This window comes from Festucalex cinctus, chromosome 4 (assembly GCF_051991245.1).
Source record: "Festucalex cinctus isolate MCC-2025b chromosome 4, RoL_Fcin_1.0, whole genome shotgun sequence".
NCBI classification, from domain to species: domain Eukaryota; kingdom Metazoa; phylum Chordata; class Actinopteri; order Syngnathiformes; family Syngnathidae; genus Festucalex; species Festucalex cinctus.
In genome coordinates, this window is record NC_135414.1 from 5,793,521 (window position 1) to 5,807,034 (window position 13,514).

Below are 13,514 nucleotides of genomic sequence, written 5' to 3' on the forward strand. Positions count from 1 at the left end.
ACTTAAAATAAGGAGTACACTAGGATTTTCTCAACAAAGAATTCATCGCTGCTTTAAATAGTCCGAAGAGCATACCTTTTTTGGAGGAGGATGCCTGAAGTGGTAACACTGAGAGCGATTCCTCACCATGGCCAATTTGATTACTCACGAACAACTTTTATGGACTCACATGCTTTGGCCTAATATGTGCTTCTTTGTAGAAGGACACTGTGTTGTGTACACACCGTACTCGGCGAGCTTGAAGAACTGTCCAGATCCTCGGGGGAGTCCTCTTCTTCCTCAGGCAGCGTGGGCATGGCAGGGAGCAGGCAGGGCCGGGAGCGGGTGAGGGGGAAAAAAAAGGTGCCCTCAGAAGTGGAGGATTTGCTGGACTCCTTGGTGTTGTGGGGAGGGACAGTTGCCTGAAGAATGTCCTTCGACTCTTCTTCCACCTGAAAAAAAAAAAAAAGTAGAAATGATCTCTATTGGATTACACTACATGTGTTTTAGCACATTTTGGTCAACACTGAGACATTGTTACTTTGTTTGAGGATAGAAAGCAAAATGTGGAGAGTCTCTGTTGCCTAACTGGACAGGTGCGATCACGACAACAGCGTCTCAAAATATTCACAAATATTGTGCTGTCAAATCACATGACTGGCCCAACAATTGGTTAATATCATTTTTATGACTATAGTTTTGAAAAGCTGTGACATGCTATTGCAGACCACAGTGCTTCTGGATTTCTTTGCCATATGATATAGCACAGCTTTTGCAATAACGGAATTATACAATAATCAACATATTAAATAACACTGTCGACATTCAGGAGCATTGTGAGCTCCACATTGACTCGTCAGTGTGCAAAATCACAGCTAAAGATGATACAATATCACCTCTTTATGAAGAAATCCTAAAATAGCCTTAGTGCAATGCTTACTAAATTGATTAGATACAAAAGACCTGTTACTGAACAGACCTAAGGCTAATCCAAAATGAATACAGTGTATTCTTGTAAACATTTAATAATAATGAAAACAAATGTTCCCAGTCAAATATTAGTATTAGTATGTTTAACTGTTTGGGTGGCAAAAGACACTGAATGGATGAGCAGATTCTTCAGGAGTCAGGCTTGATATGAGTGACTCCCACAGGCTGACTGTGGCAGTGAGTTTCTGAGGGACACTGTAAAATAAACACAGGGGCTTTTCCATATACACAATTTAATAAGTACATCCTTTGTGGGAATCACACATCCACTAACAGAAGGGGAAATTACATAACTACAGCTGTGCATTTTTTTTTCTTTCTTAAATCAGGTTCTGTTTAGCAGTTGTTCGGCGGGGGGGGACATCATAGACAAGAGTATAATTAGCATAATTCGTCCTGCGATACCGTATTAATTCAACATATCAGCATCCCTATGAACGTACTGTAAGGATGAATTGGGCAATTTTGGTCCCTGGCTAATCTATATTTAATCCACTGTGGTAAATACAGACAAAGAGTGGTAAACATGCATTTAATAACCTGCAATCATGGAAGTTAAACAAGTCAATCCAATGAAATGCATGCAAATTACAAATTTTATGTCATGAATGTCTTGAAATAAACAAACACTTTGTGAGAAACGTTAGTAATAAGTTATTTATATCAATGTGTAGTGTGGTGTATTGATAAAATGGTGTCTAATCATACGTGTAGATTATCTGACATGTAAGTGGGTCCTTCTAATTTTGATGACAATGACTATTTAAACCTTCCTTTGAACCCTGTTTCCTCTTTTGAAGCAAATTAATGCAAATCACCACACAGTGCCAGGTCACTGTACTGTACTTCAATGGTATGGTAACATTTGCATAAGGTTCTCTCTGCCTTTGCCTCACAATATGTGTGTCTCTGTGCGATGGAGAGTACAAAATAATCGTGGTACTTTTAGACACACGTGATCAATGTTCAGTTAGCTTCACTGCGCGCGCTATATCTGCTGCTCCCTGTCATCACAACTAGGATGAAATGTTCTAGAAACATGCTGCGACAAAAAAGCAAGTGGTGGGAAACAAGTCGGCCTTGCAGTGAGCAACACTGATATTTCCTGGGAAAAAAATAACAACACTGGTTTAAAAGAAACATATTGTTGCACAACCTTTTAACACCTGTGTAATGCAACGCTCTTTTGTGGGTAAACAAAAGGGGTCAAATGTCAGTAGCAAGAATACTAATCCAAGTCTTTAGTCTTCAGTCAACTTAAAATGCACACTACATACAGGAATAAACAACAATCTCTCGGACAAGCCCAGGTACCAATCCACAGTTAAAGATATTTTTATTCTTTACAACGTCAAAAAAAAAAGAAAAAAAAGAAAAAGAAAAGAGTAATATGGGTAGCAGAACCGAAAAAAAAGGATGCTGACAATTGGCAGGGACACAGTATGAGAATGTCCTGTACAGTAGTCGCTGCTTCTGAAGCTTTTCCCCCCACATATCATCTTCTGGATCTGCTGAGTCACTGCACCACTTGTGCCAAGATGCAAAATGCCCATTGGTCAAAATCAGAGGCAAGTGGATAACACGGCATAGGCAAATGCTAAGGGCGTACAGGGGACACCACAAAATCAGGGGAAAATACCACCTTGGTTAATATGATTTTGATCAAAACAAGTTTTATTACTATTACATAAAAAAAAAAAAAAACTAAGCTAGGAAAAACTAACACATTCAAATTTAAATCAATGCCAGTTCATATTAAGACAAATGATAAAAACAACTTTGGTAACTTTGCAAATATGTCAACATGATTGAAAGTGTCTGAAGCACTGAGAAAAAACACACACACACACCCAAAAAAAAAAAAAAAAAACAATAAGAAAAGGCAGAGAAATGAACAAGTCATGACAGTAAGATTTTGAATGCCAGTACCATCAGAGAATATAGAACAGTTCCAATCTGGATTTATTTAAAACATTTAACCATTTTCCAATGTTCAACCCTTTTATAATTTCTTCCTGTCAGTTTTGAGTTTTAGTTTTTGTCAGGGCTGGTAGGTTAATAGAAGGACATAATGCAACACAAGACTGAAAAGTTCATGAAAAATCAGGTATGGCAATTTCATCTAACAGTAGTTGCCTGAAGCCACTTCTATGACGATTGTTTACTTAGCATCCAAAACATTTGACATCAGCAAATCAGTTTTTGTGTTTGTGGCATATATATAAGCAGATAAAACATAACATAAACATGCCACACTTTAGATTTTACACTGCCGACGTGACTGCAAGACAGAGATAAACGAGCACTTTAATTATTTCCTGTCAGAAAAGGGGACACAACACACATGTCTGTGCACACACAATCCAAAATCAGTCTTGTTTTCTCGTGCAATAAGATCATTCAACAAGCAAATAACAAGAGACGTGGGGACTGTCACCGTTGTCCCCCTCATCTTTATGTTACATAAGACAGACCCCTCCTGCCACATTGTGTAAAATGTGGCTGAGTCAAGCACGGGGCCCACAGAGGAAGTGATCTGCGAGAGAACCGATGTGACATAACAGGGCAAAAGGAGTGAGAGCCACTGAACAAACATGTGCAGTCAGCAATCCGCTGACTTTCAAATGCATCAGCACACTCAAAAACAGTCAACAATTTGCATTCAAACACTTCCAAGTTCCAGTTGCAAGTCAGACTGTTGAGGAAGACCGTCCAAAAGACACAGCAGAGGTTTAACCTGCCTCTCATGCTGCACACAAGTCAAACAAACCACAAACAGCGACCCCAAACTACAGAAGCCCTCCATCTGAACCTGCCCAGGCCAGATTGCAACATTACCTGCGTCCGGCTCCCAGCGGACCTCCGGACTCAGGCCGACTTCCCACCAACTGTCACCACACTCTGCCTTTTCTCACAAAACGTCTCCAGTCTCTTGGTCTCCGCTTCCTTCTCCCATTCCCTCGGTTCGCTGTCTTTTTTCAGCAGCAGCCTCTCTTTGACTCCTGGGAGCTTTGACCATTTAAGGAGAAGGGCTGTATGCTACTTCAGACTGGGTGTGTGTGTGTGGGTAAAGTTAGTGAGTTCTACACGCTCAGAGGAAACCACATTTCCTTCTCCAACCTAACAGAATCTGTCATGTGGGGTAAAGAGAATTTCAAACTTAACAAAGACTAAATTTATGTGAAGTTTTCAAACTTTTTTTTTTTTTTTACTGTCACAAACGTACTGAGATTTTTATTTTTATTTTTTTATGAGCATGAGAGGAGTGAGTAGTCAAACAACAGAATTAATGTTTATTGCGAATTGCAATTCAAAATCAACAACATTTGGATGTATGTGGTATGATTGCTATCTTGTCCATGAACACGTTTTTGATCTTCTAAAGAAAAATAATTTGTGGTAGAAACTAAATGACATGATTGTGCCTAATAAATCTTTTATATTATTATTATTATTATTATTATTATTATTATTATTATTATTATTATTATTATTATTATGTGTACTTAAGGGGAACATTATTATCAAAGCTTGACAGCCCAATATTTTTATTTTAAGAGCATAATTTGATCATAAGTATTTTCTACAGCTCCACAGCATCATGTTCATCATCAAATGTTTTACTTTATTTGGACTCTTGTATAATTGAATGACATGTAAAAAAAAAAAAAACACATGAAATTGAGCCTTTTCCTAAATTCAAACATATACTACTGTATTTTACAAAAGAAGATGTCTCACCTTGTCGCAGCAGTCTTGTTCTGTGTCACCTGTGGGATCCAAAGAGATAGAAGATTAGATTTGCATTTAACAGGAAATCATATGCAATGCAAATGTGACACAGGGCAACAAAGGGAGAGACAGTCTGGCACACGATAAAATAGACCGGAAAGAAACTGAGCATTCTGGCCTGGCAGGTGTTGGCAACAGTGAAGTTGATCTGCCAAGTAGAACTGTTGTAACTCCGTCATCTTCATCACTAAGGGCAACAACAACCTGGCAACCCAGTCCAGAGACATGATTGAGTCATCTGCTCAGGTTGCTAGCACTGACACCAGGCCTCCCCCCAATGTTTGTTTGTTTCGCGTAGCATTCAGACAAATGTGAGTTACAGAATCTGTTCTTGACAACTTGATAGAGCAGAGGGCCAGATACTATTACCACGGATGAAAACAGAAAACTCCGAGAGCAGGTGTGCAAAGCCAGGGAGAGCTATATCTGGAGGGCTGCAGTGAAAATCTCAGTAAGTTTTTGATTGAGTGGATGCCTCAGAGTTGTTCAGCATCACAATCTTCTGCTTGGAGTCTTTGAACAACTCTAAGTCATTACCAGTAAACTTTATCACTCTGTGAAGCATCTGTTGAATTGAGCTTTTGTTGATGCTGAACTCCACTGACAGCTATAAAGCGTCTCAAACCAAATTGCAGTCAGGAATAGATTAACCTTCTTGCCAAGTGGCAATTTGGCAAAGCTATTGCAATGCCAAATGAGGAGCCCTGGGCAAAGAACGATGCTTATAAAAATTGAATGTGCAAACTATAAATTAAAAAAAACAAAAAACAAAAAAAAAAACAAGGAAGCGCAAGTAGTAGAGGCCACTTTTTGTCAGACCTTTAACTGTTGAACTGTATCTCTAATTTCTGATCAATCCACCACTTTTTTAAAGTTTATATTTTGGGAATAAATAAATAAATAAATAAATAAATATCAGCTTACGAAGGTTACTGTTATATGCAGCTCTCACGTCATACCCGGAAATGTAATTTCATTTTTGTTGTGAACATGCCATACGACATCGCATTTATAAGTCATTCACTTGCCAGCTCAGTTCAAATTGATTTTTGACGTTTATAGCCTTCAATGGCACTGAATGACATTGCAACAGCACTCACCTGCGGTTCAAATTTCGAATCTCAGCAAAAGTTATTGACAACGTCTAGCCCCTCTGAAATTCGCACACTGTGCGGCAGTTCAATTTGTGTCGCTTGGTGTGTGGTCAAGTACTGAATCGACACAAAAAATGTGTTCGCATACAAAAAAATCTTTGCTGCTGACAAGATAGAAAATGACAAATTTAATGTGTCTCAGGTAAGGTACCCTCATCAGAAAAACGAGAATATGTGAATAAACAAAATTAGGTTTAAAAACAAAAGAAGTGTAAATAAGTGAATTCACAAATGCCAAGCAACGATTATTTGACTGTCCACACTGTGGTACCTCAAAATATTGTTTCCTGATGAGAACACCAGGGGTCACAGTTTTTATGTTGCAGTGAGTTAGAATTTGAGCGAGGGTCAATCCTCAGGTGTTTATGACTGTAATTTATTTGCGATTGACCAGTTGCTCGATGTGTGGCTGATCTCTATGGTGGTAGCTATATGGTGTTGCGGTTGACTACCTTGTTGTATGTAATTGAAAAAAACTTAAAGAGATCACATTTAGCCCAAAATGCAACTAAATTCTCATTAGATGTTCAACACAGCAAAATACATTTGACCCTTCTCTTGGACAGTAGCTTGCTACTACTATCAAAACAAATGAGACCTCCTTCAATTGATCCTGTAATTGATTACATGTGCTCCCAAAGACATTACCGTAATCTTGCTCCCATCTTATGGTCCCAGCTGTCATGTGCGATATGAATAACTGTCTGTTGCATTTGTTTTCATTCCGTTGGCCAACCAATACAAAAGGAAGTCACTTTCATTCATCTGCATCTGAAGCAGTATGTGATGCAGCCATCATACCATTCATGGAAAGCTGTGGAGACTCACTGACTTCTGGGATTACATGAGGCGGAGGCGGGGGAATCTCCACTCGGTCTTCATCCGGTGTAACACACTCACTTGAGTGGTCTGAACCAGAGGACAGCTCGGGACAGGACTGTCTCAGAAAAGTGCAGAGGGAACATCCTATTTATATTCCCACGATATATTGCGTTCCATATAAGATGTTCAGGAAAACAGCTTGGCATTTCCACATTCATACTGCTTATGTTTGAATATTTCTCACGTGTGGGGGATGCTTCCAAAGTGTTTAAGTTCAACAATGTGATGAAGTCTATTACAACAACTGTACTGAATATTTTAAAAAGTGAACTTTTCAAAAATAATACCATCAGTGTGAGAGGCACATCCAGCTGGTCACAAAATGCAAATCCAATTTGATAATTTGTATTGTCTTTGTTAACGTAGAGTGCTTATTCTTTCTCACTTGAACAACTGAATTTAGGCCGCTATTATTCCACTGGATCAATGCTGTTTTAGGTTAGGCTTTAGTTTTTGTTTTTGTCGTGGTATCGAGGTACTAGAGGTGTAGTATCAAAGTCAGTATTGTATGGTATTGTGACAACATTGAGTTCATATTGTTATGTAAAATACACAGTACATGACATGTTTAAATTAGTGCTGTCAAAGTTAAAGAGTTAACTAATTAATTAATCACAAAAAAATATTGCATTGGATTAATCACACTCTTAATTTCATTTAATTAAATTTTTACCGCAGATGATCCTTTAGCTGATAGCGTGTTTGAGCAATAAACATAACTACATGCATTAAAGTAAAGCATTTAATAAATATTTGTAAATGACAAAATATCTGTTCATGTCAAGCTATTGGGGTCATTTTTTCCCATTTTAAATTATGCAAGTAATTAACTGATTAGAAAAAAAGGAGGATGAACAAGTGTACTGGATAAATTTTTTTTAAGTCATCCTCATAACATTAAATGTAAAAAAAATTAACATATAACGTGCTCATTACATTTGGCGGGCAAAAAATGTTGAGAAAAAAAGCCTTTTTAATTAAGCGATTAATCATGATTAATCAAAATTCGCTGCGATTGACTGCCAACCAGTCCAGGGTGTCCCCTGCCTACTGCCCTTGTGAGGAATAAGCGGTCAAGAAAATGGATGGATGGATGGATGGATGGATAATCAAAATTTGAAGATGTGATTAATCTGATCAAAAAATGTAATCGTTTGACAGCTCTAGTTTAAATACAATTTAATCTGAAAGATTACCAGTGTTATGGGGGTAGTTTTTGCTATATGTGCGGATCGTTACTACAGTCTAATAAAAAGAAAAGAAAAAAAAAAAAACATTGTTAATTAAGGGGCAGAAATCAAGTCATTTTATAGACTTTGCTACTCTTTCCATGCACAAGAAGTGTTTTATTTCTTCACTTGACTATGACTGTATTCATTTTTGTCAGGCATTACATATTCAAAGTAAAATACTTCAATAAGAAAGAGAAGGAGTCATATTTTAATCATGTCGTTACGTCAGAGCCAAATTATTGTATTTCATATAAGTATAGCATAGTATAGTATACCATTTCCTAATTGTGTATTACTATCATTGTTGTGTTTCGATTTAGACTACAGAAAAACACCACCAACCTGCTTATTTTTGTCCAAAATCCGAGCCTCAAACGAGTTCAGCTGCAAGTCGGCGTCAGCTGCCCGTCCCAGAGCGGCCTCCACCCTCTGAGTGATTCTCTCCATCCTCACCCTCACCTGGCTCACCCTCTTCTCACTCTCCTTCACAAGTTTGGCCGACTCCAGGGCTCTGTTGACCGTGGCCTCCATTCTCCTGAGTGCCACCAGCAGTGCGTCCACGGTCACCTCAAGTTGGACTTGCTGTGAGGTTGCTCCAGCTGGGCTGTGAACTGGTTCTGTGGCCACCGACGCATCCCTTCGCTCCTTCACGCGTTTTCCCTCATCTCCGTCTGCATCCTCCCTCTCGGTGTTGGTTTCCTTGTGCACTAGAAGAACTCTGCTGCTGCTTTTTTTCTCAGTCACACATTTAAGAGAAGCTTGCAGGTGGCAGACCTGCTCCCTCATATCAGTGATGGTCCGCTCCGCTTGATGGAGCCGAGCTCTCTCGGCGAGCTCCTGAAAGGTTTTGCTTTTGCCAGTCCGGGCGTTAGCGCCCTCAACGCTAAGGGATTTCCACCACTTGACGATGGCCACTTTCTTGGATTGCGGTATGGACTTCCCGGTCTGGTTTGGTTTTTGCTCCTTCTCCCAGGTTTTCCACTGCTCGTCCACCTTCTCCCCTTTATCCTCCCACACACACTTCTGGATCTCTAGGTCCTGTAGCCTGAAACCACCAGCACAGCTTTATAAACATCTCCTTCACACGCTATTATGTCTGTAGTCATCAAAGGGGCACTAAAACTGCACTTAGCCTCAAAACAGTCTTACATACAGTAAAGCCTGTGTGTTGCGTAAGGGAGGTGCCCATAAAAATTCTGTCAAAAGCAGACATTTTATTAGCAGGAAGAAGCTGCTCAGAGTAGATTCAAACATCAACTAAATCCACTCTGTTACCATAACCGGAGAAAAGGAAGACAAAAAGTCACATACACATTGACAAGCTGCTGCTTGATGCTTGCCTGTTGCTGCCGGTGGTGAGGAAAAGGCTTCTCCTGGGTCTCAACAGGGGAAGAGGCCTATGATGAAGAAGCAACATCGATTTGAATTGAATAGGTGTCATGTCTCTTGTGAAAATCAAACCCACCCTTTCTGGATATTTATTGCGCCATAGATGAGCTATTTCTGCAGATTTGATCCTGTGGATGATGCTCTGAATGTCCTCACATTCTGTATGGAGGGGAGGAATGGGGACGCTTTCGTCCACAGCTCTGTGATTCTGCTGCCAAAAAGAACACCGGTTGGCCACAGTTAACATGCCACTGAGAATTGATTCAGCAAAAGTCAACCTTATGACAGTTTTTAACAGTACCTGCTGCATGTCTTGCATTTCACTTTGCAGGGAGCACAAGTTTGGAGGATCTCGCGCGTACAGTGTCTGAGGACTGAGGTAGAGTCTATCATACCTATCGGTGAAAGAAAATAATAGTCAATTTCTATAAATAGTTAGGTGGGGTGGATATCAAAAGTCTACACACCCATGTTTCAAAGCCAGGTTTTGGGATGTGATCAGATCTGAACTTGTTCCACCATTAATGTGACCTATGACCTGCACAACTCTGTTGATTTTAGTTTTAATTCTTCTACTAGATTCTCCTAATTTTCCTGCAAGAAAGCAACATTATATGGAAAGGCCTACTAGAACGGTTTAACTTTATTTGGGGTTAACATCAACGCAACATGGCACAGCCACATCCCAGCTCAAAGGTGTGAACACTTAATTTCAGTATTTTTTTTAATTCCTCTCTAAAAAAAAAAATCAAAAAAATCAATTGCATTCTACAAGTTTTGATTTATATTTCTCTAAATTTGAACATTACAGACACCTGGAATTTGAAGGCTGGAGGAGACTGCAGATTTTTTTTTACATTCACTGTTTTGGTTCTGTTGGAACATCAAAGGTGAGCTGAAGGGGCAAAACATTGCAAAATGTTGCAGCAATGAGACCCACCTCACAAAACGTTAGCAATTTCATTGAAATTTCTGGATAGACCAAAAATGCACTGCAACTTAATTTGTATTTCTTTAAACTTCAGAATGCACATGTCCAATCTTTCAAAGTTTTAATACTTTTTGCACAATTTGCTGTTCTCGAACAAGGAACTGAACAGCAAAATACACAGCAGGTGTTTGATCCGTAAATGTTTGGCAGAAATACCTTGACAGAACTTGATTCGAATGTTCATGTAATCTCATCAGCTCTGCCTGCACGCCCTGTGACATGACACCATGGAAAATGATTATTCATGCATCATTATTTACGCTTTCCTGATTACAGAGTTGAAATGAACCTCAATGATGTTATGATTCTCCACATGAGAAGTCTTCATCTTGTCCATGATAATGTCTTTCTATACAGGTACAAAAGGCAAGGTGATTTTGAAAGTAAATAAAAACAATGTTTTTATTGATCAATGAACCAACCTTAGTCATTTCTCTGTCTTTCATATTCAGCATTACCAGAGTTTCTTGAAGTTCAGCCTGTCAATGTTTGAATGTTAAGCAAAACAAAACCAGAGCGGGGAAACGATACTGAGTATGTTCTTACCCTCAACTCGGCATTGACTTTGCGGAGTTTGTGGATGCCATCTTCTGAACATGTCTTTTCAAAGGACAGTTTTTCATTCTGTGGAGGTGGCCATTTTTAAAGAAGACACATTATGCAAGGTTTATATAAATTAAAACAGTTCCCAAATTTTGTAATTACTATTTGTGTCATGCTTTGGTCAAAATAGCCCAAGGAACAAGAATTGCGGGGCACTTTTTTTTTACCCTCTTAAAGCCCTGTTGAAATCAGAATGTTTTGAGTGACATTGTCCCATATCAAGCAGGTGAGGCATATTAGCCGTTGTAACGAAGATTAAATTAAATGTGATCTGGTTTAATCGATAAATACAGAGTTTAAACAGCTGAGCTAACTTTTAATTGACATCTACACAGCAACACTAAATGTCATCATTTATAATCTTGGTAAAGCTGAAACTGACTTTTTCTAATATCAGGAATTATAATGCCACACTATGCATTAACATGCCTGAGGGGGAAGATGTACTGTAGAGTACACTTCCTTTCAAACAGACAGTCTGTCGAAATGATACCTGAAGCAAAATACGTGTATTTCTGTGAAATGAGAGTATAAACCCTGAAAAAGTAACTCCAGCAACATCTGGGCTTGTATTTTGATCAGAATATCTGTATTACCTTGTCTTCAAGCCTCCCGATGTGAACTTTCAGGCATTCAACCTCATTGCTCTGCAATAGACCATTAAGTCTCAATTTACTTTTCTTTTAATCCATTAGTAGCTTTCTAGTTAGCGTTTCAAGTGTATGTCATACCAGTTTTGTGCAACTGGCTTGCATGCGGCCGGCTCTTTCCTGGGCCTCTTTCAAGGAAAGACGGGTCTCCTCCAGTTCCTCTGTTATGGATCTGGCTCGAAGTGCTGACCGCTGGGAACTACACTTGCCAGAAAAAAATAAAAATAAAAAAAGAGCATCCATCGCCATCATAAATCTCCCCAAAAAAAGTCAACCACGATGTTGCTGCACTGTATTGTAATGATAGGATTACAATTTCTTCATCATAGACAATAAGTAGAGTTAATGTTGAGATATTTTACCTGGCCAGCTTTGCTCTCAGCTCAGTAATCTCCAGGGTGAGCTGCAGGTTGACATCTTCACACTGAGCTACCGTCCTCAGCAGGCTACTGTTCTGCTCGCTCAGCTTGCGGTGAGCTTGCTTCAGTTCGGACACAGTTGCCGACAGATCTTTTCCATCGCTTAAACCAAATGAGCAATTTAGTGGTTAAGTAAGACAACGCATGACATGAAGAGAGACAAAAACTAACCAGTCACACTGTTGTTGACTGTCAGTGGGAGCAGACTTTCTTGGAGTAGTAGAAAATTCCAGACCTGAACATTTGGTAAATTCCATTTTGTCAGATTAAAACAATTTTAGAGATCTGATTAACAAAATAATAATAAAGGTGGCTTACAATTTACAGGCAGAACGGAAGCATCTAGATAAGATGCATCTTCACCACTGTCCACGTCAGCACTAAATAGCAGCAAGAATCACAACAATTGTAACTTGAAAATATATCAACAATTGATTCTTTAACCAATCAGATTTCAGATTCTTCTTCGCAGCCTTTCAACAACATCAACATTTTTCCGTCCTCTGATTAGTTGGATAGAGTAAGCCAAATTCAGTTTCTACTTTGATATGGAAGTTACATTCTTTTGTCCAATCATATTTCACCCTATGTGTATTTTAGTAATGGAACTGTTTATTTAACCTATCAAATTGAAGATTCTACATGTAGAATGCATTTGTTAAAGTACAAAGTATTTAATATTTGCAGACAAGCCTTTAGAAATACTGTGTACCTGTCCTGATTGCACTGGGCGATCCACTCCCTCATAGTCAAGTGGAACATTTCTCTGCTCACAATGGGGTCCTGACACTCAGGGTCCAGCAGCTGCTGCAAGGATGCCAGGCGGCCCTGCTGCTGACTCTGGGACGTCACCTTCTGCAGGTACTGTAAGATGGTTGATGCCATCACCTCTCCTGATGGGGATCGACAAGATGGATCTAGTGGTGTGCACGTTTTAGTGTTTTACGATATTCATCTTTACTATAAGTCAACACACCTGTGCTGGAAGTGTTACATGCATTGTACATGATGTCAAGGAGTTCATATTCAGAGAATTCATTCGTGTCGCTTGAGTCCTCTTGTCCGTCCCTCATCCCACTGTCAGGAAACTCCCACACTAAACATTCACAGACATGTACAGTAGTTTATCCTTACAGTGTTTAAAGATCAGAGGTGAGTACAAGTAGAATGTCAAAAAAAAATACTCAAGTATACACTTCAGAATATGAATCAAGTAAAAGTCAAATATTGTCTTTCAAACAATTACTTGAAAAAGTATGGACTCAGTGAAAACAAAAATGGATAGGATAAAATGGAAAGGATAATGATGTATAAGTTCACTTACCATTATTGCTGTCAGACATTGTGCCAATTGGCTGGATTCTGGTACAGCAAAGAGACTGATGGTCTGTCACATTTCTACATATGCTTTAGCTGGAATCAATTAGAGAAAC

The 13,514-nt window shown here is 39.1% G+C and overlaps 2 protein-coding genes across 4 annotated transcripts in view; both read right to left on the bottom strand.

Annotated features, from left to right (window-relative positions):
• Window positions 1–12,310, bottom strand: part of LOC144017142 (uncharacterized) — a 39,185-nt gene extending 26,875 nt beyond the window's left edge. Inside the window, exons 1-15 of one of the 3 annotated variants that reach the window (XM_077518426.1) lie at window positions 12,253–12,310; window positions 12,025–12,183; window positions 11,744–11,861; window positions 11,609–11,659; window positions 10,956–11,033; window positions 10,832–10,888; window positions 10,699–10,758; window positions 10,566–10,621; window positions 9,720–9,813; window positions 9,495–9,626; window positions 9,341–9,426; window positions 8,372–9,074; window positions 6,717–6,852; window positions 4,711–4,739; window positions 225–431 (exon numbers count right to left, since the gene is read on the bottom strand). In XM_077518426.1, the coding sequence (XP_077374552.1) occupies window positions 225–431; window positions 4,711–4,739; window positions 6,717–6,852; window positions 8,372–9,074; window positions 9,341–9,426; window positions 9,495–9,626; window positions 9,720–9,813; window positions 10,566–10,621; window positions 10,699–10,758; window positions 10,832–10,888; window positions 10,956–11,033; window positions 11,609–11,659; window positions 11,744–11,767 (1,713 nt within the window). In that variant the 5' untranslated portion in view covers window positions 11,768–11,861; window positions 12,025–12,183; window positions 12,253–12,310. Of the gene's footprint in view, window positions 1–224; window positions 432–4,710; window positions 4,740–6,716; window positions 6,853–8,371; window positions 9,075–9,340; window positions 9,427–9,494; window positions 9,630–9,719; window positions 9,814–10,565; window positions 10,622–10,698; window positions 10,759–10,831; window positions 10,889–10,955; window positions 11,034–11,608; window positions 11,660–11,743; window positions 11,862–12,024; window positions 12,184–12,252 lie in introns of all 3 variants that reach the window. The other 2 variants (XM_077518427.1, XM_077518425.1) reach the window with 2 other exon arrangements.
• LOC144017103 (protein KASH5-like) lies at window positions 12,021–13,511 on the bottom strand. The gene is made up of 6 exons (XM_077518356.1): window positions 13,406–13,511; window positions 13,058–13,177; window positions 12,794–12,974; window positions 12,400–12,461; window positions 12,253–12,316; window positions 12,021–12,183 (listed from the first exon to the last, which is right to left on the bottom strand). Exons 1-6 carry the CDS (start codon window positions 13,422–13,424, stop codon window positions 12,021–12,023), a joined length of 609 nt encoding a protein of 202 aa, XP_077374482.1. The 5' UTR covers window positions 13,425–13,511.
• Window positions 13,512–13,514: the final 3 nt, after the last annotated feature.